Genomic DNA, 27,609 nt, shown 5'->3' with positions numbered 1-27,609 from the left:
ATTATCATAACCAGGCTACTCGAGCGCATGTAAACACACTCACAGATTTGTATCTTGTGATCCAATCTGCTGGGGGAATGAGTTAATGAGTTAGAACCTAGCTACTGATATGTCCGACTTCAAATTTTGATTTGATATAAATAAATATGTGTATCTCATGGTCCACCCTTTGGAGCGCACCCTGGGATACTGTTGCTAGGAGGCGCTGTTGTAGCCCGGAAGACTAGAAGAGGATGAACTGACCAACCCGTGCTATGAAAGACAAATCTGTAAATGCCGCTGCTGCTACACCCTCCACATCCACTTACCAAAAACACCAACACTGTTCAGCTTTCTCCGGCTCATGTAGGGATTCAAGAGGAGACGTTTTTTGACGTCATAAAGGTAAGCCATTGTTGACACGTGTAGTTCAATGCCTGTGTTATTCGCAGGGGGTATCTAGCATCTGTGTAACGCCCGTTGACACACACACACTTGGGGGATTTTTTCCCTCCCGAATCAAAAACGTAAAAGCTATGTGCTCACATAATGTTATTTCATGATCATTGTTGGTACATTTTAAAGCCTCGTCCTGATTGAGAGCTGATCCCTGACCGGCGAGGCTGAGGCGTCCACCACATCGCGACACCTCCACACAATTATTATAGCTCTAACAGCTACAATTCCAATAGTTCTTATTATTGATGTTATTAACTGCATGATCGTCAAAGAGATGCAGATGTTGTCCCTCCCCTTGTATCTGTCTTATAAACATGTTAATTTGATAGGGAATCTGTGCAGTGCCATGTGCTGATGGACGTTTTTAGAATTAGAAAGGATTGCCTATTGATTAGCCCCGGATACCGTGAGACAGGGGAAATGGGAGTCATTCCACAGCAAGGTCGGCTGGAAAGGCATGGCTGGAATGTGATGAGTGTGATAAAACGTCTAAGAGCTGACAGACCATTAGGCAGACGTACACAGTTCCTCCTTTAAAGTGGATGCAGCCTATTTGTTGATTACTTTTGTATTTTTATGCTTTAATACTTTTGTTCATGTACATTGACAGCCACTTCAGGAGACTGCATGCATGTTTCCGGCTTAGCACCTGGATGGGTCGGTGTGCACAGATGGAGAACTATGAGGAGTTTTGCCGGCGGGCTTTGGCACTTCTGCAGGATGAGGGGAAATTTAAGAAGGTAACATGCGAGCCACTTTGTTCCCTGGAGACAAAATCTGTCATCTGTTTTCATGGAAGAGCTATTCTTCCACCTCAGGTAAGAAATATTTAGATATGGCTTTAATTACCCTCTAGTATCATTTATTATACTTTTATAGAAACGTTGACTATATTTTTCCAGTTCATGTTGACTTGTTTGTGAGGATGTTTGTCAGAGGCATGTGACTAGACTGGTCCAAATTAGATCAGCATTTCATCGACAAAACATTTGCCCTTTTCCCCTGTCTTCTGTTTACTGCAGAAGAGCTGAGACTGCAGTGGCCTAATAGTTCATGAATGAAACTTGCACACAGTTCAAATGTGAAATATCTGTACTAAATGATAATATTTATTTCCCCCAGCTTACTGCAGAGCAATGCCAAACAATGTGTAAATATAGACAACATGCAGTGCAGCTGGAAGTGCAAAGGCAAAGCCAGCAGAGAAACCGGCTCATCACTCGAGTTCAAGACCTACTGGACCAGACACAGGTTAGGACCAACGTTATTGACAAGCACGTGAAGGAAGTGATTATTTAGCTAAACTTAAAACCCAAAATGCCCTGAATTCTTTAGTAACTTGCTTAACTTGAATACAGTCTTTGAACAGTCGTGTTGGAATGTGCTATTTTTAGAATAGACTGACAATGCGTGTCATGTTTCCACAGTACTATGTAATAATCTTTCTGTGTTGTGATTTGTTTTACGTACCAAAGATAAAGAAGCAGTCTGGAGCTGTTGTACAGGCTCCAAGTGGGAAGTCACCTACACTCGGTGGATATACTTTAGTGACAGACTCCCCAGGACTAAGCAAAGACTCCGGATGTGACTATCTGGCTGCATCCTTATCCGACACTACAATTGTTTCTTCCAAAAAGGAAGAGGATGTAGAGCAGCCAAGGACCGAGGAGAGAAGTGAGGAGGAAGATGACGAGGATGAAGAGGACATTAGCTTAGACAGTCTTCTCAAAAAGTCCAGGGAGTATGTGAAACAGGAGCAGAAAGTTATGCACACCCCTCCACCTGACAACAGCCTTGACCCTAACAATAAAAGCTCCAATTCTAGCTTTGAGTTTGGCTTTAGTTTGCGCCACAGACCTGTTGACCCACCGAAAATCCAGAACCAACCTTCTCATGACCCCAGTTTGCACCCACAACCTGTTTCACTCTCCCCAGTATACCCGGACCAGCACATCCACCTTCCACTGAAAGACCAATGCCCGAATCAGTGTGCACCAAAAAGGCGTCCACGTCCCATTTCAACAGGAAACATCCACTTTTCATTCCCGATCGAGCCGGCAGATCTTGTCCCTCGCAGCCCAGGGAGACCAGGGGAAGGCGTGCCCGACTGGGACATGTTTTTGGGATCTGCAAGGTCCTCTCATCATAGGGCATCACTGGGGGAAAACTTCAGAGACGGTGTTAATAATTGTCAATCTAGCCCATGGGTTCACAGCCCTACATTGGAGCCCTGTAGTCCAAGCAACATGACATGTAGCCCAAACGGACATCTTGGCTCCACACAGTTTCGGAGGCGATGCCACACGCTGGACAGCAATCATTCGGCAACTGAGCGCATCGACCGTAGCCAGGAAAGAGTGCCACGTTTTATGGCAGGCGTGACGTGGCTTGGCCCAAATCGGCGTCTCCCTGTCAACCAGCCCTATAACACAGAATATGCCTCCACCTCAAAACCAGGTGTGACCCCTGACTCCCCCAATGTTCTCCGAAGTAAACCAGAAGCACAGACCCGTAAGTACTATGTGTTTTATATCTTCCCGTTGTATAAAAATGACAAGCTTTTGGACTAGCTCTATTGTGTTGTTGTGTGTAGGAACAGAGGACACCCAGAGACAAGCACAGGCTGTAGAGGACAGGCAAAGACATCTGGAGGACGAGCGTGCACTTCAGATGGCACAGTTGCTGGTAGAGCAAGAGAGAGAACAACAGCGCCTACTACTGGTGATAAAACCTATATATTGTACACATTCACATACATACATTTCCATCCATCCATCCATTTTCTTCCGCTTTATCCGGGGCCGGGTCGCGGGTCCTAGTGGGACAAGGCCTCGTGGAAGGCCCAGGGCACGCTGGTGGGACTATGTCTCCAAGCTGGCCTGGTGTCGCCTCGGGGTCCCCCTAGAACAGCTGGAGGAGGTGTGTGTGGATCGGGAAGTCTGGGCATCTCTGCTGAGACTGCTGCCCCCGCGACCCGCGATACATACATTTCTTTCATTATAAACCTTTGAACTAAATACTATGTGACTGTTTTCTTTACTTGGTACTTACTTAATTTGCACCATTTCTGCATCAGTATTAACATGAGTGACTGTGTATCTAGGAGCATGAGCAAGCAGAGAGGAGGCTGAAGGAGCAGTTGTCTAGACGACCTCTCAGTGCAGATGCCAGTGGGTGGAACCACAGACTGGTCAGTGACCCTTGTCCCATCATGAGCCCGTCCTGCCCCAGACTTAGCCCCGCCCACACCCCCTCTGAGCGATCACCAGGACACAACATAGGTATTATATGTTTAACACGCTGTCTGATCTGTTATTTATATCATTTAGCGCAACAGCTCTATCTTTAAAGTTATTTGAGTTATATTTTACACACATTTTAGATTTGCTCTCTGGTTCTTAAAGGAATAGGCCACCGTTTTTGCATACTGAGATATGTTCTTACCTTAGCTTAGACGAGTTGATGCGTACCTGTCTGGTCTTTGTGCGTGCGCTCAGTCACGCCAAAAGACCAAAGATGTTGTCAGCATTTATCCTCTCCTTCTCTTCTCTATGGACCCAAACCCATCAACTCATATAAGCTCAGGTAAGAACACATCTCAGTATGGAAAAACTGTGGCCAATTTCTTTAACCGGTGGGTCGGGACCAAAAAAGTAGGTCAAAGGGCCATTTTCAGTGGGTCCAGGCCCGGGTTGCCAGGTTTGCGGTATTCCTGTCATTTTGTTTTTTTCAAAGCATATCCGCAGGTGAAATAAACATTTCTTTGGGTTTTGCCGTGTTGTTTTTTATGTGGAATGTGGCATTTATGGCTCAATTTCAACCAACAGAGCTGTTCTTTCAGTGAGCGAGAGAGGAGGGCGCAAGCCTGCATCATCACCAAAGGCTTGATAATTTTGAAAAACACTTTAGAAATTAATTTTGCGCTGTATGTCCTTAGTGGGCAGCTATATTTTATTGTTTTATCATTTTATTGTTCTATCACTGCAAACATTTTTTTCATATACATAGACATGCTGTACGAAAAAAATCTGTGGCACACAGACAGATAGTGAAAGCCTGGATAAAGACACAACGCAATAAAGGGCTTTTAACTCTATCTGTCATTGTGCCTGGAAGTTTGTTGCCTCTGTTCCAGTCACTGCAAATAAGCAAGTCTATGTATTATTTGATTCCCCTCCTGGAAGATCACCTGAGTACTGCAGATTTGCCATTTGTATAGCATTGCTCATATTTAGTACATAAAAAGTGAGGCCAATATTCCAGTGCACTTTTATCTGTGATGAAAGGTATTTTACTTCTGTCTTGAATTAAAATTGCTTGCTTTACTGTGTTTGAGTGATATTATGTTGTTGTTGTTTTTTTAAGGTTTTCTAAGTCCTGCGACCTCTCCCTCTATTCTGTCACCAATGACCATGTGGGGACTGAACTGGACTGGAAGCAAACCCCGATCAAGGCTCAGTCAGGTTGGTTTGTATCGATCACATTAAGCCTTTTAGTAAACTCTCTCAACAAGATGTTATTTTTTTCACTAGGTTGCGACACCAGAACAGCAAAGAGCGTTTTGCCGTATCACTGCTATCGCCCGTGGCTTCCTCATGCGGCGATTGCTCCAAACTGAAAAGATCAAACATCTGCGGCAAACTGTTGTGGTAAGAATAATGCTACAAAACTCCCACCTTAGAAAAACGCATACACTACTGCAATGCATTAACTTGTTCAGTTCAATTAGTTACATTAAAAACTACACACAAAGATGATGACAAATTTAGGATTTATTTTGGAGTTTTCATTTGATAATAGACTGAAAATTATAGTCTAGCAGTAAGTAAAAAAAAAAACTGTAAAGTAAGCAGATAGGTTTTTAATTTAGCATTATTATTCTTATGATGAGTTATTAAAGTCAAAATAGTGCTATGTGTGACTAGGCCTGTCATAATCGCCAGGCTATTCATTGACACTGAGCCCTATAACATAAGTGCAGTAGGTGCTTTTGCTAAATTTACAACTTTCTAAAGCTGAAGCACAATAAAACTTTTTTTTTTCTTCATCGAACAACACATTTGTGCTCATAGTTAGTCATGGATATGTTTATTGTTTTACCACAGTAATGAGATCCTCCACGCGCTAAAATGCATTCAATAAATATTGAGGCACAAAAAAAAAGATCATAAATTCTTGTGAATTAAATGATGCAATATGTCTTAGCAAAAATAGCAAGTGTCGTAGTCCCATTCCACCTGCTGTTTAGATCATTTATAGAAAGATGCTTCCAATTCAGTCCAGTGGAGCTAAGTTGAAGAGCTATTGCCAATGCCTACAAGACAAACCAACATTTTAGAATTGAGTTATATTAGCACTCAATAAATGTTATATTAAGTTCCCTAGTATTAACAACATTAACAAAGACACAAATACATGAACTAAATTGGTAGAGAAGTTAAACTACAATCCAAACCAGTGCAGTGTTGTTTCATTTTTTTTTTATTATGTTTTGCAAAGGACACACAAGAATTTATTCGGTCCCTCCAAACAGAAGCCCCACAAAAGAAAGTGCCCAACTCAACACAAGACCTGTCTCTGCAGGAGAGAGTCCGAGCCCAGGTGTGTGCGGTAACTGTGTGTGACCACCAGAGGGCCATCTTTTCCGTAGTTCTTTTATAGTATTGTTATGTTTCACAGTTGCGTGCGGCCCTGTATGACATCCATGACATCTTCTTCCAAATGCCTCTGCCTCAAAGATTAGCCCTTCTACAGCAGGATCGGGAGCTCCGTTTGGAGAGGAAGCTGAGAGACATGGTACTGCAAAGTTTAACAATTAGTGCTTTGAGAGTGTTTCATTTACATATGGGCTACTTCATTCATAATATTTAACTAAATGTAATATTCAACAAAATTCAAGTACACTCAAGTCAAGAGGTATCAAGTAGTTTTAAGTACTTTAAGTACTGTACTTAGACCCTTTTGTTACAAACAAGTTAGTCCTAATTCTGTTTTCTTTTTTTATCAAGGAAAAGGCAAAGTCCTCTAAAGCGGTTCTCTCCACTGCTACGCAGAGGTCAATAGACAGAAAGAAACGGTAAAAACAAAGCAAGGAACGCTCAATAATTGTAATTGTTCTAATTTTGGACTCATTTTTGCTTGTAATTAAATGGTTGATTTATTTCATAGGGTGGGTGAGTCTCCAGCTCAGACCAGGAAGATGCAACCAAAGCCAAAAAGCCCCACTGCAAACAGGTTAGTGCCTTGACATGAAAAATACATGTATATTATATATTTTTGTGTTTTCTTTCTGAGTAACCTAACTTTTTTTTTAGAGTTCTGAGACCAAGCCAGGGCCTAAATTCATCTTCTTCGGGCCAACTGAGCCGCCAGGGGTAATTTACAGAGACACTTTTTTTTTAAATTGGAAATATTCATTCAAAAAATAGTTGCTTTATTATTTTTTTGGTGAAGTTTAAAAATAATGATATTCAATTTCATAGAAGCTGGTACAAGAAGACTCCAGAGGAGCGGGTGAGGCGCGCAGACAGCCTGAAGAAGCAACATTCCCTGGGGTGAAACACATTCGTGACTGAAACACCAATCACTGAACCTGTGAACTTGAATTTATTTGTTAGCTGCTAGCAAAATGATTGTTTTAATGTTAATGAAAATGAAATATCTCAATATAAAATGATTTTAGTTCCAATAAAAAACAATGTCTAAAGAATATTGTTTTACACACCGTGTTTTGACTGTGCCTATGAACGTGTATGCCTTTGTTTGCATGCAGTTGGTTTGAGAGTCACAAATCAGCCTTATGGGTCACATGACAAAGATGTTGGACTTTTGTTGAAGGGCTCTGTTAACCAAACTGTGCTTTGTTTACTTAAGGGTGCTGAGCAGCAGTCTTTTGAAATATATTGTCATTAATATTTAAAATTAAATGTTTTAAAGTTGTCTGGCCTGATTTTGTATTTTCACATCTGCAGTATATTTTCTATAACAGAACACCATTACAAATCTGTATGTGATCTTGCTGAAAAAAATGTCAAATTTGTGTAAAGTTACATTGCACACATTTTACATCCCCTTCATTGGGGACAGGACCCTGAAAAAGAGATTCCTAATCTCAGTGGGACTTTCCTGATTAAATAAAGGTAAAAATATCCTAAGTATGAGGATGTTAGATGATAGATTATGAGTGTCATTATAGTGACCAGATCTACAGTTCTCATAACACGTAGTCGCTTCCTGGTGTTGTGCAAATATGAGGAAGCCTGTCCTAATACTGAAATGATATTTGTTTTTGTCCCTATTGAACACGATGACTGCATTCAGCCTGATTACATTTGTTTGCTTCTCTATTTTCACCTCTGCACATGGTATGGATACATATTATTTCTCTATCTGAAACAGTTAAAACTTGTTTCTTTTCATTGCAGGTTTTCACCAACTTTGTCAGAGTGTTGCTTGTTTTGACACAGGTGACACGCAAATTTGATGATGATGAAATTTTGTATATAGACTTCAAAAATGAAAGTGTAGTTTACGACAGCAAAATACCTGTAGTCTACAGAATTTTCCCATATGACTTAGCAATTTATGCCAAAACGTGGTGTATGCATCATCTGTCCATGTGGAAAGGGGACCCCTCTCTTGAGAAAACTATAGGTATGTATCAATGTTTTACTCTTTGTTTGTGGTAATGTTTGTGTTGTTTTTATGTCGGCCTATTACAATAGTTTTCTTAAGGCTTTTGACCAAATATAACAAGGAACATCTCAATCCAACAAGGCTAGATCTTTATGATGAAGGGGGTCACGTCACTTCCAATTTTGGGAATGGCTGTCATTGGAAGTAGATCCCTCTCATTGAGTTTATTGTAAAATCCTTGTGGACTTGCAGAGCCCCCTGAAGTCCTCATCTACACAAGAGACGATGTTATTGAGCAGATTGACAACACCCTCATCTGCTTCGTCAGAAACTTTTTCCCACCAACCGTTGAAATAAAATGGACCAAAAACAGAGAAGTGGTCGCCTCAGACAATCCTTTTGAAAAGATGATCCTTAACTCCGACGGGATGTTTCACGTTTTCTCCACAATGAGTTTTGTTCCTAAAGGAGGAGATGTTTACAGTTGCATTGTGGAGCATCAAGCCTTGGATGCACCAATAGTGAGGTTTTTTGGTGAGGAGTAATGCAGCTTTTGTGTAACCAGTCAACTCCCCTGTATTTACTTTCATCATGTTTTCTTCCTCAGAGTTTGACGCCATTGAGACGGACAACAGACCAACTATTGGTTGTATAGTTTGTCTGACTCTTGGAACAATTGAGTTTGTTGCAGGGGTTTTCTTTTTTGTTAGAGGAAACCAGCAGCACCCTGCCTGATCATCAGTGTATTGTATTGTGTGGCTGTTAAATAATGATAGTGTTCATAAGCTGTTCATAGTACTTGGAGTCAAAATGTGCGTAATCTTTATTGAACAACTTGTAATACAAATCACTACTGGGAACTAGGATAATAAACAGTTAAACACTTCCTTAAATGTGCTGTTTGTGTAACTATATCTGGTTAAAAAGGGGCGTTGTCTTCTGGTTTTTCAGCATAGCTACACTCAGTGTGTCCAGATTTATTTCCTTGTGATCAGTGTGCTACATTATGGCTTTTTACCTCTTCACATTTAAACTCCATGTATTTTGTTTTCTGTCACCAGTGGTTTCTTCACTGCATCAATGTAAGTAATGGTATATTTTTAACTATCAGACAGGACTATATGATTACTAATAAAGTCTGAATGTTACAGATGGTGACTTATTACAACTGCATTTATGCTACACTGATTATTATGAAGTAAGATTTCTAATAAATAAAGAGTTGTGGATCCAGTACAACAGCACAAGAGGGGGCTGGATTGGATTTACTCAGTATGCAACAAACATGGCACAAAAATATAACGCCGATCGAGGTCATTTGCAAAGAAGAAAATTTGAAGAAAGTTTATTCTCTAATGGCATGAAAACTGCAATTAATGAAACAAGTAAGTACTATGATGACTGCAGATCCTGGTCACCTAACTCTGAAACTAAATACAACACATCTATTTTTATTCTAGAGAACATTACAACAGCACCAGTTCTGAAAATGACTTCAGTGAAGCAGTCTATTGGAACAAAGCCTGCAATACTGTTATGTAGTGCTTACAGCTTCTATCCAAAAGACATTGAGATGACTTGGTTGCAGAATGGACAGGAGGTGACCTCAGCTGTAACCTCCACTGAGGTCTTGTCAGAGGCAGACTGGAGCATTCAGATTCACTCGTACCTGGAGTACAGCCCGAAGCCCGGAGAGGAAATCTCCTGCATGGTGGAGCATGTGTCGCTGTCAGAGCCACTGGTGCAGGTCTGGGGTATGGACCGAGGTTTAATGTCAGTTTAAGTGATCACCTAAAAACAGACTTTTTCTCCTTTGATGTTTCTGTAGTAATCATATAAACATATTTTGTTTTCCTCACTAAATACAAAAGGTTCTATTAAGGCCATTTGAAAACCTTTTGCTTCTATAATTCCCTGCACATGGGACCCTTGCGGAGTCAAAAGGTTCTATGATAAAAATAAAAATAAAGTTAATCTGAAAGAACCCTTTATAAAGGAACCATTTTCTTAATATGGTTTCATACAGTATATACTACAACCACAGAGAGTTCAATAAGAAATCTGTAATTGCTTTTTTTTTTAAACTACAGATCCAATATCACAAAAAAACACTTGTATCTCATTTCAACAGAAATGAGGTGCAATAGTTTTTACATAGTATATAGTAGGTGTGACGGGTTTTTCAGAGACACATGGCTCTATATGTCTGTAAAATTGGACTTTCCTAAGGATTAAAATCCAACAATTTAGAAAAATTATAACACTTTTTGGCCATATAGAACCTTTTGTTTTAAGAGTGCAGGTTCACCACCAAATAAAAGACTAAATGAAACAAAATAAATAGCCGGTTTTGAATAGGACCATTGTCTTTGCTGCTGAGCGTGTTGGGGAGCTTTGAAGACTCAGGCCAATATGTCAATAATCTCAGCGGTATTTTTCTTTGCTTCTTCTAGATCCTTCTTTTCCCTGGTCAGAAAAAATGAAAATAATGGGAGGGATATTTTATCTTGGGCTTGGCTTTCTTGTTCTATTGATCGGCATCATCCACGACAAGAAAAGAACAGCTGCTCTTTATTGTGCACAATACAGAGGTAGTATGGAAGTATTTTGATAGTTTTGTACTTTTACTTTCATGAATTTTCCTAATTTGTTTTGTTCTTAGGATGTGAGCTTGTCCCTGTTTATGATCCTGGTCTGCATGAAGATTGAACGTCTCAATTCTGTTTTTACGCAATGCATCTGTAGTTTGTGATATTTAATTAATCTTGTTTACTTGTGATCTTCAACCCTGTTTTGAGAGTGATCTGCACCATTTTGAGACATAGATCCTGCCAATAATGATCAGCTGACTGTTTTATCACTGTCAATGGTTGAAGCTAAATGCTAGCCGGTAGCATGCTAACGTCTTGCGCAGCTTAACACTGGCTGCGTCTGAAAACATCAAATTATAGCCTCTAAATACTAACACTAGCAACTAATCGTTAACCTTTCATGGGGTCAACTGTTAGATCTCTATGCAGTTAGTGAACTAGAGCTTCAGAGCTATTTTCCAAATTCGACCGTCCTTACCCAGGGGAAGGGGAAGTGACATCACCAACAGCTGTTTTTCTTCTTCTTTAAAGTTATTGGTGGAGGGCAGGCCAAACAAAAGTGCATGCCAACACCTACTGTATAGTGTCCAACAACAACATAGTGTCCAAACAAAGACATTTAAGGCGGGAAAAAAAAAGAAAAATCCAAATGACCCTTCACATTTCTCGCCTGGTTTTACCGTACCCTCATACTTATTTCGTTTCATACAAGGGTCTGGATCTTCACAATTGAGCTCCGTTATCAGGTGGGAAGAGTGAACTCCTTGGAAACGATTGGATCTGATTTTCGCTAACATTTGGTCGTGACGTATGTAGTGCCCCCGAGTGAGTGAAGCAGCTATCATAACTCCTTCCTCCATTCCTTGTGCATTCCAAGGCTTCAATTTTAATTTCTGGATATTTGGGAGCCGAGCCAGAACAGATTGAAGAGGTTGAAATTCAACCAATGTAACACAGCCACTGAGATCAAGCCCAGACGTACATGTAGGGAAATTATAATTGACCGGAGTTTACGGATGGCTATGGCCAGGCTAACACATTTCCCTTTAGCTACCTTTATCTCAACAGCTGTTTCATAAAGTTACAGTATGCAAATTAGCCATGTGACTTAAGACTTAAGCAAAAGCACAAACTGCCTTCATTTAAGCCATTTACTGAGGTGGCTCTTGAACACACTGACATGTGTCTGTGGTGACTCTAACATGTATTTTGTTACTTTTATAAAGTTTGGCTTGCGCAGAATTTCATTTATTATTCTTATTTTTTTTTTAATTATTATTAAATGTGCACCTGTCAATCAACAGTGGGTGCGCATGAATCAGTCGAGGGCAGGGGTGGACTGGCCATATCTCCATTCTGGAAGAGTACACTGGCTCTAGGGCCACTGGTTTGGCCTCTCAATTTTCTCCTTAACCTCTTATCTTACGCCTTAACCAAGCTTTGCCCAAATGTAAAAGCTCAAAAGAAAAGAACCAAAATAGCGACGAAAACTAGGATGAACATGGGACAAAAATGTGTCGGAATAGCAAATAAAATGTGACAAAAACTTGGCATAAACGTGACAAAAAACAACAAAACAAAAAGTAAAAAGCGACAAAAACACAATGACAAAGCCACAAAAGTAATGAAAAAACAACAAAAACATGACAAAAAGTTAGCATGTAAACAAGATTGTAGCCTTGGGCTGATTTCCATCTGTCGTCCCCCATGTGCACTCTCAAACACACTCTCATTCATCCTGGCCTATTGTACATGTTTTTAGTGGTAGGGGAAACCGGAGTACCTGGAGGAGACACAGACACGAGGAGAACATGCAAACTCCACACAGAAAGGCCCTGTCCAGGTGGGAATCGAACCCAGGACCTTCCAGCTGTGAAGCACGAGCGCTTACCGCTGTACTACCATGCCACGTCTTTGTGGAAGTGCGCATTTACGCTAATTTGAGCCAGACTGGTCAGAGGCCAGGGCCGTTTTTAAGTCCCAGTCCGCCCCTGTTTTTTGTGTGTCTGTATTCACGAGGAAGCCACTACCGCACACACCGCTGAACATCCAGGGGGAGGACATTGAGGAGGTGGACAGTTTCAAGTACCTGGGTGTTCACCTCAACAATAAACTGGACTGGTCCCACAACACCAACTCCCTGTACAAGAAGGGCCAAAGTCGCCTCCACCTTCTGAGGAGACTGAGGTCGTTCGGAGTGAGCAGGCCTCTGCTCAGGACTTTTTATGACTCTGTGGTGGCCTCTGCTCTCCACTACGCTGCCGTGTGCTGGGCCCCGGGCAGCACAGAGCGGGACAAGAACAGACTGAACAAGCTGGTCAGGAGGGCCAGCTCCGTCCTGGGCTGCCCCCTGGACTCTGTGGAGGAGGTGAGGGACAGGAGGGTGTTAGCCAAGCTCACCTCCATCATGGACAACACCTCCCACCCACTGCACGTGACTGTAGAAGAGCTGAGCAGCTCTTTCAGTGGCAGACTGAGACACCCTCAGTGCAGGACGGAGCGCTACCGCAAAGCCTTCATCCCCACTGCTGTCAGACTGTACAATAAGACTGTGAAGTAACATGTGCAATAATCTCTGTATCAGCTGCACTTTATTAACTCTTCTTCTTGAACGCCGACTGTAGCAAGTGAATTTCTCCTTTGTGAGATCAATAAAGGTTTATCTTATCTTATCTTATCTTATCTTTTTGCACTGAATATGGAAAGCACTTTGGGGCAGTACAGTTTTTAAATGTGCTATATAAATAAACCTTGACCTTGACCTTGACCCTGCTCAAGGGTGGGGGCGAGGGGGTGGGAGGATTGGTGCAGTGGCTTATGGGATGGCACATAGCTCCTAATCAGTGATTAGTAATCGCCGGTTAGCTAGCATCAGAGATCTCTTTGCTATAGCCATGACAGTTAGCATTTAGGCTTCTTTTCCTAACTGCTTCCTAACTGTCCCAATTCGGACACTTCTCATCATGGTGGCCACTGACTCAGACTGAGACATTGTTGATATGACAAACTGTAGAAGTCACAGAGAAAGGTTTTCTGTTTCCTCTTTGATGTGTTCATTTAGTCTGAGCAGTGAAGCAGGTCATTAGTAAATCCTGCTGTAGCTCGACAGACAGAGCTATACGTCTGTGCCATATTTGCTGGTTTTATCACATAAACCGAGCATGAGCAGTTGGAAGTGCACATACGTTGACATTTGCCCTTAAGAAAGTAGTGCACTTCACCATAGCATCCATTTTTTAGTTTAATTGTACACTTGGTTTTGTCAGTGACGTTACTGTTGACACAATGGTATACACTGCGTTCCAAATTATTATGCAAATTACATTTTTCTAAGATTTTCTAAATTGTCAACTCAAATGAGAGTCAGCATAATTTTCAAGTCTTTAACTGGTAGAGGATCATTTAAATGTGGTGGAAAAAATGTCCTAGTGATAACAGTATTTTTTTCAAAAATAAATATAGTAAAAACCTCAAAATCCACTGTTCCAAATTATTATGCAACTCATCGTTTCAATACATTTTAAAGCTTATAATTAACTGAAAATGGTCATTTGTTGTATTTGTAGCATTAGGAGGTCATATTTACTGAAATCAAAAGCTATTTCAATCAAAATAATATTAACAGGTCAAGTTATATTTTAACATAGGAGCCCTTGTGTGATAGCAGCTTCAAAATTCTTAAATCCTTTAAAATTATACGTTTTTGGACAGTTTTTGCTTGGATTTCTTTGCAGGATGTTAGAATAGCCTCCCAGAGCTGCTGGTTGGATGAAAACTGCCTCCCACCCTCATAGAAGTTTTTTTGTTGAGGCTCCAAAGGTTCTCAATAGGGCTGAAGTCAGGGGAGGAGGGGGTCCACATCATGAGTTTCTCTCCTTTTATGCCCATAGCAGCCAGTGATGCAGAGGTATTCTTTGCAGTAGGACATGATGCGTTGTCATGCATGAAGAGGATTTTGTTCAGGGAAAGCACGGCTCTTCATTTTGTAGCATAGAAGACACTGGTCAGTCAGAAACTCCACATAATTTTCAAAGGTCATTTTCACACCTTCAGGGAGCCTAAAGGGGCCGACCAGCTCTCTGTCTTATGATTTTGGTCCAAAACATGACTCCGCCACCTCCTTACTGAAGTCGCAGCCTTGTTGGGGCATTGTGGCCATTCACCAACTATCCATTACTCCATTGATTTGACCATCCAGGGTTTCACGGTGCTCATCAGTGAACAAGACTGTTTGAAAAAGAGTCTTCATGTATTTCTGAGCCTGTTGCAGCCGTTTCTGTTCATGAACATTCAATTAACCCTTTAGGGGAGGCCCGGATAGAAGGTTTATGCACAACTGCAGCCTCTGGAGGGTCCTACACCTTGATGTTCAGGCACCAGCAGCTTCAAATACCTGTATGCTGCTTTGTAGCATCTGTTCTCTTACTCTGATGTGTTTGTCTGGCAGAAACCGTCCATATTGTGCCTTTATCTGCACAAAACGAAGTGTGCTCTGAATCATCCACAAATCTCTTATCAGTATGATGATTACGCTTCATCTTTCATGAAATATCGAAGGTTTTCACACCTAGACCAAGGCATTCAACTATTTCACGCTTTTCATCAGCAGAAAGACCCTTTTTCTTTCCCATATTGCTTGAAAATGATGATCTGCATAATAAAGTGGAACACCATTGTTCAGTAGTTTTTCACTTAACTGGGCTTAACCTGAAAACTAATCATCCCAGGTCTCTGAGATTAACGTCAGTGATTCATAGAGCCCCAAGACACGATACTATCCAGGAGTTTCATTACTTTTGTTTTTTTTTGTACCTTTTTGACACAAAAATCCACTTTGCATAATAATTTGGAACGCAGTGTACTGTGTGACCGTTTGTAAAGCAATCAAAGACATGAATCACAGCCTTTTGCTTTAGAAGGTCCTCTACTGCAAAATCTACTGAAGATTACAAACATTACCAAGTGGAGCATAACCAGTGTCGTGTGAATTTGGGGAAGAGGAGATTGAGTTTAACAAATGCTTGAAATCTGAATCTCCAAAAACGGACGACCTGGTCTGATTGGGAATGTGCTGCCAGACAGAAAACTTATTGGCAATATCTTCAGGGTTGTCGACTACATCACGAAGCAAAGCCTGTAGATCTTTATTGTTTTTTTCAAAGCCAAGAGCAGATGTTGCCCAGAGAGGCCCCCAGTTGTGCACACTGTCGCGTAAATGGATTAGCTGGTGGCAGTTGAAAGTGACATGTTCCTCACCAAAAAGCTGTGCCATGCATTGAGCAAAGCGCACCAAGTAGATGTGTGCATAGTGTGAAGGCCGTTTTAGTTTCCTTTAAAATTGCTAAAATTGCTATTCCTAAGTTATTTTGTTTTGTAGGCAACAGCTATATTTATGTTGTGCGTGTTTGGGTGGGGCCAGGTAGCCATGTAGTTCCTTATATGGACAGGTGGGGGAACCCTTGTGGTGTGGAAGCTGGCCTGGGTTTAGGCCCAACTGTTTTTTTTGACTGTGCTGTGGAACTGTGGAACTGTGGTACTGAGGAACTCTGTCTATGTTTGAACATGTGGAACTTGGACCATATTAAACCAAACTTCTCCATTATCCTGTAAGTCTGGACATTCACATTTGTTTTTACTGAAAGGCACACGTCAAGCTAAGGCTACAGCCCAGGCTGCGTACTATGGCAAATTACCCTCAAAGATTGCCATAACACATAGTCAAGGATGTCTTGGGTTACAGAGTCTTGCAGAAGCATTCTGAATTCTCTAACCACAGAAAAACAAGAAGAACTGCGTGAGAGTATGCAGGCACAAACCCAAGCACAATGTCAAAGTTTGGAAGCTCTTTCAGAATACTGAATCCTTTCACTCCATGTACAGGTTTCCTTGACAGCAGATGAGCCATTTGTATTGCATTACTCATATTTAGTAAAGTGAGGCCAATATTCCAGTGCACTTTTATCTGTGAAGAAAAGTATTTTACTACTGTCCTGAAGTCCTGCGACCTCTCCCTCGATCCTGTCACCAATGACCACATGGGGACTGAACTGGACTGGAAGCAAACCCCGATGAAGGTTCAGTCAGGTTTGTATCAATTACATCAAGCCATTTAGTAAACTCTCTCAACAAGATGTTATTTTTTTCACTAGGTTGTGACACCAGAACAGCAAAGAGCGTTTTGCCGTATCACTGCTATCGCTCGTGGCTTCCTCATGCGGCGACAACTGAAAAGATCAAACATCTGCGGCAAACTGTTGTGGTAAGAACAATGCTACAAAACTCCCACCTTAGTAAAAACGCATACACTGCTGCAATGCATAATTGCATTGATTCATTTTGGAATTTTCAGTTGATAATAGACTGAAAATTATAGTCTAGCAGTAAGTAAAAACAACACCCTGTAAACTAACCAGATATTTTTTTTAAATTTATTATTATTATTATTATTATTATTATTATTATTATTATTATTATTATTATTATTATTATTATTATTAAAGTCAAAATAGTGCTATGTGTGACTAGGCCTGTCATAATCGCCAGGCCATTCAATGACACTGAGCCTAAATTTACAACTTTCTCTGAATTATTTACAAAAATGGTCCAATAAAACTGAAGCACAATAAAACACATTTTTTCTTCATCAAACAACACATTTGTGCTCATAGTTAGTCATGGATATGTTTTTTAGTTATGAAACCCTCCTCATGCTAAAAGGCATACAATAAATATTGACGTAAACATTTTTTTTAAATGATACAAGATATGTCTCAGAGTGTCATAGCCCCCATTCCACCTGCTGTTTATAGTTCATTTATAGAAAGATGCCTCCAGTTCAGTCTAGTGCAGCTAATTTGAAGAGCTATTGCCTTAATGGAAGACAAACCATAGTTTAGAAATGAGTAACACTGGCTTGCTCAATAAATGTTATATTAAGTTCCCTTATATTAGACAAAGCCAACAAAGACACAAATACATGAACTAAATTGGTAGAGAAGTTAAACTACAATCCAAACCAGTGCAGTGTTGTTTCATTTTTTTTTTTTTAATGTTTTGCAAAGGACACACAAGAATTTATTCGGTCCCTCCAAACAGAAGCCCCACAAAAGAAAGTGCCCAACTCAACACAAGACCTGTCTCTGCAGGAGAGAGTCCGAGCCCAGGTGTGTGCGGTAACTGTGTGTGACCACCAGAGGGCCATCTTTTCCATAGTTCTTTCATAGTATTGTTATGTTTCACAGTTGCGTGCAGCCCTGTATGACATCCATGACATCTTCTTCCAAATGCCTCTGCCTCAAAGATTAGCCCTTCTACAGCAGGATCGGGAGCTCCGTTTGGAGAGGAAGCTGAGAGACATGGTAATGCAAGTTTAACAATTAGTGCTTTGAGAGTGTTTCATTTACATATGGGCTACTTCATTCATAATATTTAACTAAATGTAATATTCAACAAAATTCAAGTACACTCAAGTCAAGAGGTATCAAGTAGTTTTAAGTACTTTAAGTACTGCACTTAGACCCTTTTGGTACAAACAAGTTAGTCCTAATTCTGTTTTCTTTTTTTATCAAGGAAAAGGCAAAGTCCTCTAAAGCGGTTCTCTCCACTGCTATGCAGAGGTCAATAGACAGAAAGAAACGGTAAAAACAAAGCAAGGAACGCTCAATAATTGTAATTGTTCTAATTTTGGACTCATTTTTGCTTGTAATTAAATGGTTGATTTATTTCATAGGGTGGGTGAGTCTCCAGCTCAGACCAGGAAGATGCAACCAAAGCCAAAAAGCCCCACTGCAAACAGGTTAGTGCCTTGACATGAAAAATACATGTATATTATATATTGTTGTGTTTTCTTTCTGAGTAACCTAACTTTTTTTTAGAGTTCTGAGACCAAGCCAGGGCCAAAATTCATCTTCCTCGGGCCAACTGAGGGGTAATTTACAGAGACACTTTTTAAAAAAAAAATTGGAAATATTCATTTAAAAAGTAGTTGCTTTATTTTTTTTGGTGAAGTTTAAAAATAATGATCTTCACTTTCATAGAAGCTGGTACAAGAAGACTCCAGAGGAGCGGGTAAGGCGCGCAGACAGCCTGAAGAAGCAACATTTCCTGGGGTGAAACACATTCGTGACTGAAACACCAATCGCTGAACCTGTGAACTTGAATTTATTTGTTAGCTGCTAGCAAAATGATTGTTTTAATGTTAATGACAATGAAATATCTCAATATAAAATGATTTTAGTTCCAATAAAAAACAATGTCACAAACATTGACAGTGGATACTGTCAATGGTCACAAATCAGCCTTATGGGTCACATGATGTAGATGTTGGGCTTTTGTTGAAGGGCTCTGTTAACCAAACTGTGCTTTGTTTACTTAAGGGTGCTGAGCAGCAGTCTTTTGAAATATATTGTCATTAATATTTAAAATTAAATGTTTTAAAGTTGATCAAGATGTCTGGTCTGATTTTGTATTTTCTTCAATTACCAGAGGCAGATGCCTCTGTAAAAAAAACTATTTTTGCAAGGTTGGCAGTATGCGGGAATTATTATTTTTGCTCATGTATTTTCAACAAGAATGAGTGTCATTCTAGTGAACAGATCTATTGTTCTCGTAAGACGTCACAAAACGTCATCATGTCACTTCCTGGTGTTGTGCAAATATGAGGAAGCCTGTCCTAATATTGAAATGATATTTGTTTTTGTCCCTATTGAACACGATGACTGCATTCAGCCTGATTACATTTGTTTGCTTCTCTATTTTCACCTCTGCATATGGTATGGATACATATTATTTCTCTATCTGAAACAGTTAAAACTTGTTTCTTTTCATTGCAGGTTTTCATCAACTTTGTCACAGTGTTGCTTGTTTTGACACAGGTGACACGCAAATCACTGCTACATTTGATGATGATGAAATTTTGTATATAGACTTCAAAAATGAAAGTGTAGTTTACGACAGCAAAATGCCTGTAGTCTACAGAATTTTCCCATATGACTTAGCGATTTATGGCAAATCATGGTGTATGCAGCAACTGTCCATGTGGAGAGGGGACCCCTCTCTTGAGAAAACTATAGGTATGTATCAATGTTTTACTCTTTGTTTGTGGTAATGTTTGTGTTGTTTTTATGTCGGCCTATTACAATAGTTTTCTTAAGGCTTTTGACCAAATATAACAAGGAATATCTCAATCCAACAAGGCTAGATCTTTATGATGAAGGGGGCCACGTCACTTCCAACTTTGGGAATGGCTGTCATTTGAAGTAAATCCCTCTCATTGAGTTTATTGTAAAATCCTTGTGAACTTGCAGAGCCCCCTGAAGTCCTCATCTACACAAGAGACGATGTTATTGAGCAGATTGACAACACCCTTATCTGCTTCGTCAGAAACTTTTTCCCACCAACCGTTGAAATAAAATGGACCAAAAACAGAGAAGTGGTCGCCTCAGACAATCCTTTTGAAAAGATGATCCTTAACTCCGACGGGACGTTTCACGTTTTCTCCATAATGAGTTTTGTTCCTAAAGGAGGAGATGTTTACAGTTGCATTGTGGAGCATCAAGCCTTGGATGCACCAATAGTGAGGTTTTTTGGTGAGGAGTAATGTAGCTTTTGTGTAACCAGTCAACTCCCCTGTATTTACTTTCATCATGTTTTCTTCCTCAGAGTTTGACGCCATTGAGACGGACAACAGACCAACTATTGGTTGTATAGTTTGTCTGACTCTTGGAACAATTGAGTTTGTTGCAGGGGTTTTCTTTTTTGTTAGAGGAAACCAGCAGCACCCTGCCTGATCATCAGTGTATTGTATTGTGTGGCTGTTAAATAATGATAGTGTTCATAAGCTGTTCATGGTACTTGGAGTCAAAATGTGCGTAATCTTTATTGAACAACTTGTAATACAAATCACTACTGGCAACTAGGATAATAAACAGTTAAACACTTCCTCAAATGTTTGCGTAACTGTTTCTAGCTTAAAGGGGCGTTGTCTTCTGGTTTTTCAGCAGAGCTATAGTAGCTACACTCAGTGTGTCCAGATTTATTTCCTTGTGATCAGTGTGCTACATTATGGCTTTTTACCTCTTCACATTTAAACTCCATGTATTTTGTTTTCTGTCACCAGTGGTTTCTTCACTGCATCAATGTAAGTAATGGTATATTTTTAACTATCAGACAGGACTATATGATTACTAATAAAGTCTGAATGTTACAGATGGTGACTTATTACAACTGCATTTATGCTACACTGATTATTATGAAGTAAGATTTCTAATAAACAAAGAGTTGTGGATGCAGTACAACAGCACAAGAGAGAGCTGGATTGGATTTACTGAGTATGCAACAAATATGGCACAACATTTTAACGCATATCCAAAAGGTTTGAGCCAAAGAAAAATTGAAGAAAGTTTTTTCACTGAGTGCATGATATTTGCAATTAATGTAACAAGTAAGTACCATGATGACTGCAGATACTGGTCACCTAACTCTGAAACTAAATACAACACATCTATCTTTTTTTCTAGAGAACATTACAACAGCACCAGTTCTGAAAATGACTTCAGTGAAGCAGTCTATTGGAACAAAGCCTGCAATACTGTTGTGTAGTGCTTACAGCTTCTATCCAAAAGACATTAAGATGACTTGGTTGCAGAATGGACAGAAGGTGACCTCAGCTGTAACCTCCACTGAGGTCTTGTCAGAGGCAGACTGGAGCTTCCAGATTCACTCGTACCTGGAGTACAGCCCGAAGCCCGGAGAGGAAATCTCCTGCATGGTGGAGCATGTGTCGCTGTCAGAGCCACTGGTGCAGGTCTGGGGTATGGACCGAGGTTTAATGTCAGATTAAGTGATCACCTAAAAACAGACTTTTTCTCCTTTGATGTTTATGTAGTAATCATATAAACATATTTTGTTTTCCTCACTAAATACAAAAGGTTCTATTAAGGCCATTTGAAAACCTTTTGCTTCTATAATTCCCTGCACATGGGACCCTTGCGGAGTCAAAAGGTTCTATGAAAAAACCCTTTTAAAAAGAGGTTAATCTGAAAGAACCCTTTATAAAGGAACCTTTTTCTCAATATGGTTCCATACAGTATATACTACAACCACAGAGAGTTCAATAAGAAATCTGTAAGACAGCCAAATTGCTTTTTTTTTTTTTAAACCACAGATCTATGTCTGTGGGATGGGACTTTCCTAAGGATTAAAAATTCTGCCATTTATCAAAATTATAACACTTTTAGGCCGTATAGAACCCTATGTTTTAAGAGTGCAGGTTCACCACCAAATAAAAGCCGGTTTTGAAAAGGACCATTGTCTTTGCTGCTGAATGTGTTGGGGAGCTTTGATGACTCAGGCCAATATGATGTCAATAATCTCAGCGGTATTTTTCTTTGCTTCTTCTAGATCCATCTTTTCCCTGGTCAGAAAAAATGAAAATAATGGGAGGGATAGTTTATCTTGGGCTTGGCTTTCTTGTTCTATTGATCGGCATCATCCATGACAAGAAAAGAACAGCTGCTCTTTATTGTGCACAATACAGAGGTAAAGTATTCTGATTTTGATATTGTGATTCTGATATTCTGATATAGATTTGTACTTTTCCTTGAATGAATTTTCCTAATATGTTTTCTTCTTAGGATGTGAGCTTGTCCCTGTTAATGATGCTGGTCTGCATGAAGCTTGAACGACTCAGTTTAAAGAAATTCTGTTTTTACGCAATGCATCTGTAGTTTGTGATATTTAATTAATCTTGTTTACTTGTGATCCTCAACCCTATTTTGAGAGTGATCTGCACCGTTTTGAGACATATAGACCCTGCCAATAAAGATTAGCTGACTGTTTATCGCTGTCAATGGTTGAAGCTAAATGCTAGCTGGTAGCATGCTAACGTCTTGCGCATCATAAACACTGACTCAGACTGAGACATTGTTGACATGACAAACTGTAAAAATCACAGATTTTGTTTCTTCTTTGATGTGTTAATTTAGTCTGAGGAGTGAAGCAAATCTTTAGTAAATCCTGCTGTAGCTCGGCAGACAGAGCTGCTACGTCTGTGCCATATTTGCTGGTTACATCACAGAAACGTGCGTCTCTGGGGCCGTGTTTTAACTGTTACCTTCTTGAGCAATGACTACAAGTACATAAAAATGCCACTGTCAATCAGTTGTCTTTCATTTTCATCCTGAGTAGAGATATTGTTGCATGCTGCATAATGCTACATCGGTATTCAAAATGGCCGCCGGAACTATGCGTGATGAAACGCAGAGAATATTCTTTTATGCAGGTTCTTTTTAAAATATATTTCGAGAGGCACCTGCCTGCAGACCTCCACTGTGAGGTCGCTTCCGTTGCAGGCTCCACTGTCAGGACAATGGCTGCGTCCGAAACCATCAAATTGTAGCTTCTCAGCACTAACATTAGCAACTAACTCCTTAACCTTTCATGGGTCGACTGTTAGACCTCTATGCAGTTAGTGAACTAGACCTTCAGCATAATTTGCACAATCCGTCCATCCTTAAACAGGGGAAAGGGAAGTGACATCATCAACAGCTGTTTTTCTTCTTCTTTAAAGTTATTGGTGGAGCAGGCCAAACAAAAGTGCATGTCGCCCCCTACTGTACAGTGTCCAACAACAGCATAGTGTCCAAACAAAGACATTTAAGGAGAAAAAAAAATCCAAATGATCCATACATTTCCCTTTAGTGTTATTTTATTTCAACAGCTGTTTCATAAAGCTACATTATGCAAATGATCCATGTGGCTTAAGTTTCTACTAAATGAAAACAAAAGCATTTAATCCGTTTACTGAGTTTACTCTTTAACACTGACATGTGACTGAGCTGTGGGGACGACAACATGGATTTTATCACTTTTACAAAGTTTGGCTTGTGCAGAATCTTAATTTTTAATTATTATTATTTTTATCATTAAATGTGCTCCTGTCAATCAACAGTGGTTGCGCATGAGTCACTCGAGGGTGGGGCCGAGGGGGTGGGGGGATTTGGCGCAGTGGCTTGTGGGATGGCACATAGCTCCTAATCACTGGTTAGTTAGCATCAGAGGTCCCTATGCTAACTCCGATATTTTGTACAAGAACAAAAGTTTGTTTCTAAAATTTTGGTTTGAGAAAACCTTGTGAAACAACTTTGACTCCAGAAGGCACTTTCTTAACATACTGTGATTTTTGTTCTATTTATAATATATCTGTACCACCTGCAGAGTTTGAAATGGTCACAAGGGCTGTTCCCAGTGGAGTACGAATGTTGTGCTATGGCTCCTCTTACAGTAACTCATGTTCTCTTCCTAAGTTGAATGAAACCCATTGTGGAAGAATATGTCTCTCATCATCGCGCAACAGTAACAAGGCTATTCGCTCGCTCTTTCAAAGTGAAATCTCTACAAAATCTCATGTTCACTTTTATTGGATTAAGTATGTTCCGAACATAAACTGGACTAAGGTCTGGACTTTGCCCAGCAAGTTTTTTCTCACCAATAAAATAAAAGAAATCTCCTTCAAAATTGTTCACAAGTTTTACCCGGTAAAACAGTTTTTAAGAAGATTCAAGAAAGACTTGGACATTAGTTGCACGTTTTGTGGATCCCATCCAGAAACTGTTTCTCATTTATTTTGGACCTGTTCAGTAACTCAGAAATTTTGGAAAGACGTCACATGTCTTTTCGTGTCAAAATTATGCAACAATTATAAAATGTATTATGAGCATGTCGCTCTTGGGTTCTTTACAAGTGACTTAATGAGTCCTGACAAGATGTTTATTGTTCACCTATCCATTATTCTGGGAAAATTTTATATTCATAAGTGTAAATTTGCAAACAAAGCCCCTGTATTTTATGTTTTTCAAAAAGAACTTGATATGTATATAAAAAGTGTTGAGCTAACAGAAAGGCTGCTAAAACTATTGAAATCTGGTCACAATATATGTAGAGTTTATTTTTATTTTTATTGTATATTTCCCTTCCCCCTGGCAAGTTGTATGTATTTTGCACAAATTACCTCGTGTTTTTTTTTTATGGAGTGTATGTGCAACATTTCAATAAAAAAAAAAAAAAAAAAGGTCCCTATGCTAAAGTGGCTATGATAGTTAGCATCGAGGCTCCTTTTCCTAACTACTTCCTAACTGACTAACCAATTGGTTTGTTGCACAATGTGGCTACGCTAGTTCCTCTGAGCTGAAGTTGTGGGCGCTAGTACTTCCTGTCCGTATAAATTTCCATTACGATTAGCTCAGACTTGTTTGAATCATCTTATTTCCTACAGATTCTGTGGTGGACAGTGAGTTCCTGGTAGACGATCACTTCTTGCAGGTTAACGAGTTGCTGTACAGTGCAAATATTTCCGGAGAGGAGACGTCTATGTTTATAAGGATCAGTGAGTTTGTCTTGAAGCTAAAGGCTAACACTAATTTCATGCATTATAACATTTGAAATATAAACTCATCTGCAAATAAACCATCATGTCCTACTTTATTTTTTTTTAATCTGTATATGTTTTTATAGCATGTTAGCCTTTAGCTTCAAGACAAACTATGAATCCTTTATGATCACAGGTGTCTCCTCTGAACTCGCTACATCCTACATCAAGATTTGGTACACACTGTAAATGATCATCTACAAGGAACTCACTGCCCACCACGTAATCTTTAGGAAATATGATCATTGTTCCAGCAGGTCTGAGCTAATCTCTATAGGAAAAGAACACAGACAGGAAGTACTGGCGCTCACAACTTCATGTCAGAGGAACTAGCATAGCCATACCGTGCAACAAGCCAATTCGGAAGCAACTTGCCATGGCGGACGCTGACGCACATCCGGTTTGGCGTAAGAGCTCTTAGCAATCTGATGGTTTCGGAAGGAGCCCATGGATCTATTATGGTCAGGACGGGAAATGCACAGGTTATACGCTTCAAAATAAAATCGCTAACGCACTTCCTGTTGAATCGCTTTCCTCACAAAAGCATTAATTAGTAAAAAAAAAAAAAGAAAAAAAGTGACGGAAAATCTATCCCCGCGGCCCGGCTGTGTATAGTTAATACTTTTGCCATTCATTCTCAATGGTAATTCCTTACAGTCCGGATGCAGTACACCTTTGGCCACCAGCGTCAAATTGGGGGCGCTGTTTCGCTTCTCCCGCAAAGTTAAGGAAACACTGTTGTTGCCCTTTGTTTGTCAGTCACAGAGCGTCGTAGCACATCGACTTTCCCAGTTTTCCAAATTTTATTGCAAAGATTGTTGACATCAACAAAGTTACGTGTTAAAAATGGACTTTTAAACAAATTTATGCTGAACTGACACTTTCAAAATGATCTAATATCGCATTGTCTTTGAGTTAACAAATGAGTTGGTATGGTCACTGTACTACAGGTGTCGCCATGACACTGAAAATCACTCGTTTTGAAATAGTGGAAAGAAACAAAGTAATACAATCCAAGCAAAACTATAAACTTGATGCACTTTTATTCATGGAAATGTTGCTTAAGCAGAATTGTATTTCCATCTGATGCTTTTGTTTTAGTGCATTTTTTTTTAAAACTCATATCTGTATTTTTACTTAAATTTAAGAATAATACTTAGCACCTGGTTTTAGGATGATTTAATTTGTAGATTTCAGATGTTAATAATAATAATAATGCATCGGTTTTATATAGCGCTTTTCTGGACACTCAAAGACGCTTTACATTGCATTATTCATTCACTCCATACCCGGTGGTGGTAAGCTACTATTGTAGCCACAGCTGCCCTGGGGTAGACTGACGGAAGCGAGGCAACCAGTCTGTGCCATCGGCCCCTCCGACCACCACCAACCACTCACTCACACACTACATTCTCCAGGCTTCCTGGTGTTACTAAACGGTCTCCCATCCAAGTACCGACCAGGCCCTTCCCTGCTTAGCTTCCAAGGTCTGACGGGACTGGGCATCGCAAAGGCGGTATGATGTTATGATGATATGACTTGTGATTACTTTATTGATAGCTTAAACAGTACTTAACTCTTCTCACAAGCCATGACAGGAGTGGTGCGCTGGAACTACCAGAGGCAGGTGGACATAAAACAATGAAGCATGGAGCTGCTGACTGATTTTGACCCTCTGCTCTTTTCAGATCTGAATGCCTCTTCCCTGCGGATCACTGGAAAAAGAGAAGTTTAACTGGGACACAAAGGAACTTGGAGACAGTGGGGAGGGTCCTGCTGCAGCTGTACCACAGCCATTGTCCCGGGCTGAGGTCCGTCTCCCTGAAGCCACTTTGGGGGCGTCCAGTCAGGTACTTATATTTATTTAAATATTGATAAACAACAAGGAAAATGTAACTTAATTCTTTATGCTTTTATGCTATGTTTCAAGGAGATAAGAAGGGAGATCCAGCAGAGGCCTGTTCTTGTGGCTCAGCTGGCCTCAGTCTCACAGGCTTCCACTGGTGTCAATCCTGAGTCACCTCACTAAAGACTTGTAAATTACAGAGACATTACAGAGACATGTAATTGGTTTATTATAGCACATATGAAGATGTTGCTTGAATGGAATAAGACAAAGCCAATGTTAAAATATAAATGACATTATTCTATTTCAGACATTTACCTCTGCCTAGTTTAGTTAATTTAATGGTCCTTGATGTGGCCTGTTTGAATTGTTGACATTTTCGATATTTTAAAATTAAACTAAGCAAGGATTATTTCCAATGGCTCAAGAGACTTTTTTAGCAATCGGAAACAAAGACATCTTCTGGGTTTTGTTTGTTGACAACTATTTTATTAGTTCACACACATTACAGTAATATTGAATACAAATATGATACACAACTGATAGACAAAAGGATGTGATGAAAAAAAAAAGATTTTCACCAATTCCTCAAACAATTTTTAAGATATAGTTAGTCATTGTAGGCCTGTATTATGAATGAACATGGCTAATAATTCTCTTGTGTGTTTGGTATG

General features: G+C 39.9%; 2 protein-coding genes across 2 annotated transcripts; both read left to right on the top strand.

Moving 5' to 3' along the window:
• Positions 1-939: 939 nt before the first annotated feature.
• ccp110 (centriolar coiled-coil protein 110) lies at positions 940-7,329 on the top strand. The gene is made up of 13 exons (XM_079564151.1): positions 940-1,256; positions 1,561-1,689; positions 1,914-2,949; positions 3,032-3,159; positions 3,542-3,719; positions 4,804-4,901; positions 4,971-5,087; positions 5,938-6,039; positions 6,118-6,234; positions 6,447-6,514; positions 6,607-6,672; positions 6,753-6,812; positions 6,921-7,329. Exons 1-13 carry the CDS (start codon positions 1,035-1,037, stop codon positions 6,994-6,996), a joined length of 2,397 nt encoding a protein of 798 aa, XP_079420277.1. The 5' UTR covers positions 940-1,034; the 3' UTR covers positions 6,997-7,329.
• A 9,403-nt stretch (positions 7,330-16,732) lies between these two features.
• Positions 16,733-26,824, top strand: LOC306969232 (centriolar coiled-coil protein of 110 kDa-like; the record flags this gene model as incomplete). Its single annotated transcript, XM_079564831.1, has 10 exons — positions 16,733-16,748; positions 16,814-16,923; positions 17,726-17,827; positions 17,906-18,022; positions 18,234-18,301; positions 18,394-18,459; positions 18,539-18,591; positions 19,970-20,040; positions 21,310-21,475; positions 26,778-26,824. 10 exons carry the CDS (start codon positions 16,733-16,735, stop codon positions 26,822-26,824), a joined length of 816 nt encoding a protein of 271 aa, XP_079420957.1.
• Between the last annotated feature and the right edge of the window lie 785 nt (positions 26,825-27,609).

The sequence above is a fragment of the Gobius niger genome, assembly GCF_951799975.1.
Source record: "Gobius niger genome assembly, chromosome: 10".
Classification (NCBI taxonomy): Eukaryota; Metazoa; Chordata; class Actinopteri; order Gobiiformes; family Gobiidae; genus Gobius; species Gobius niger.
The sequence above is the reverse complement of the archived record's forward strand: the minus strand, read 5'-3'. Positions and strand labels throughout refer to the sequence as shown.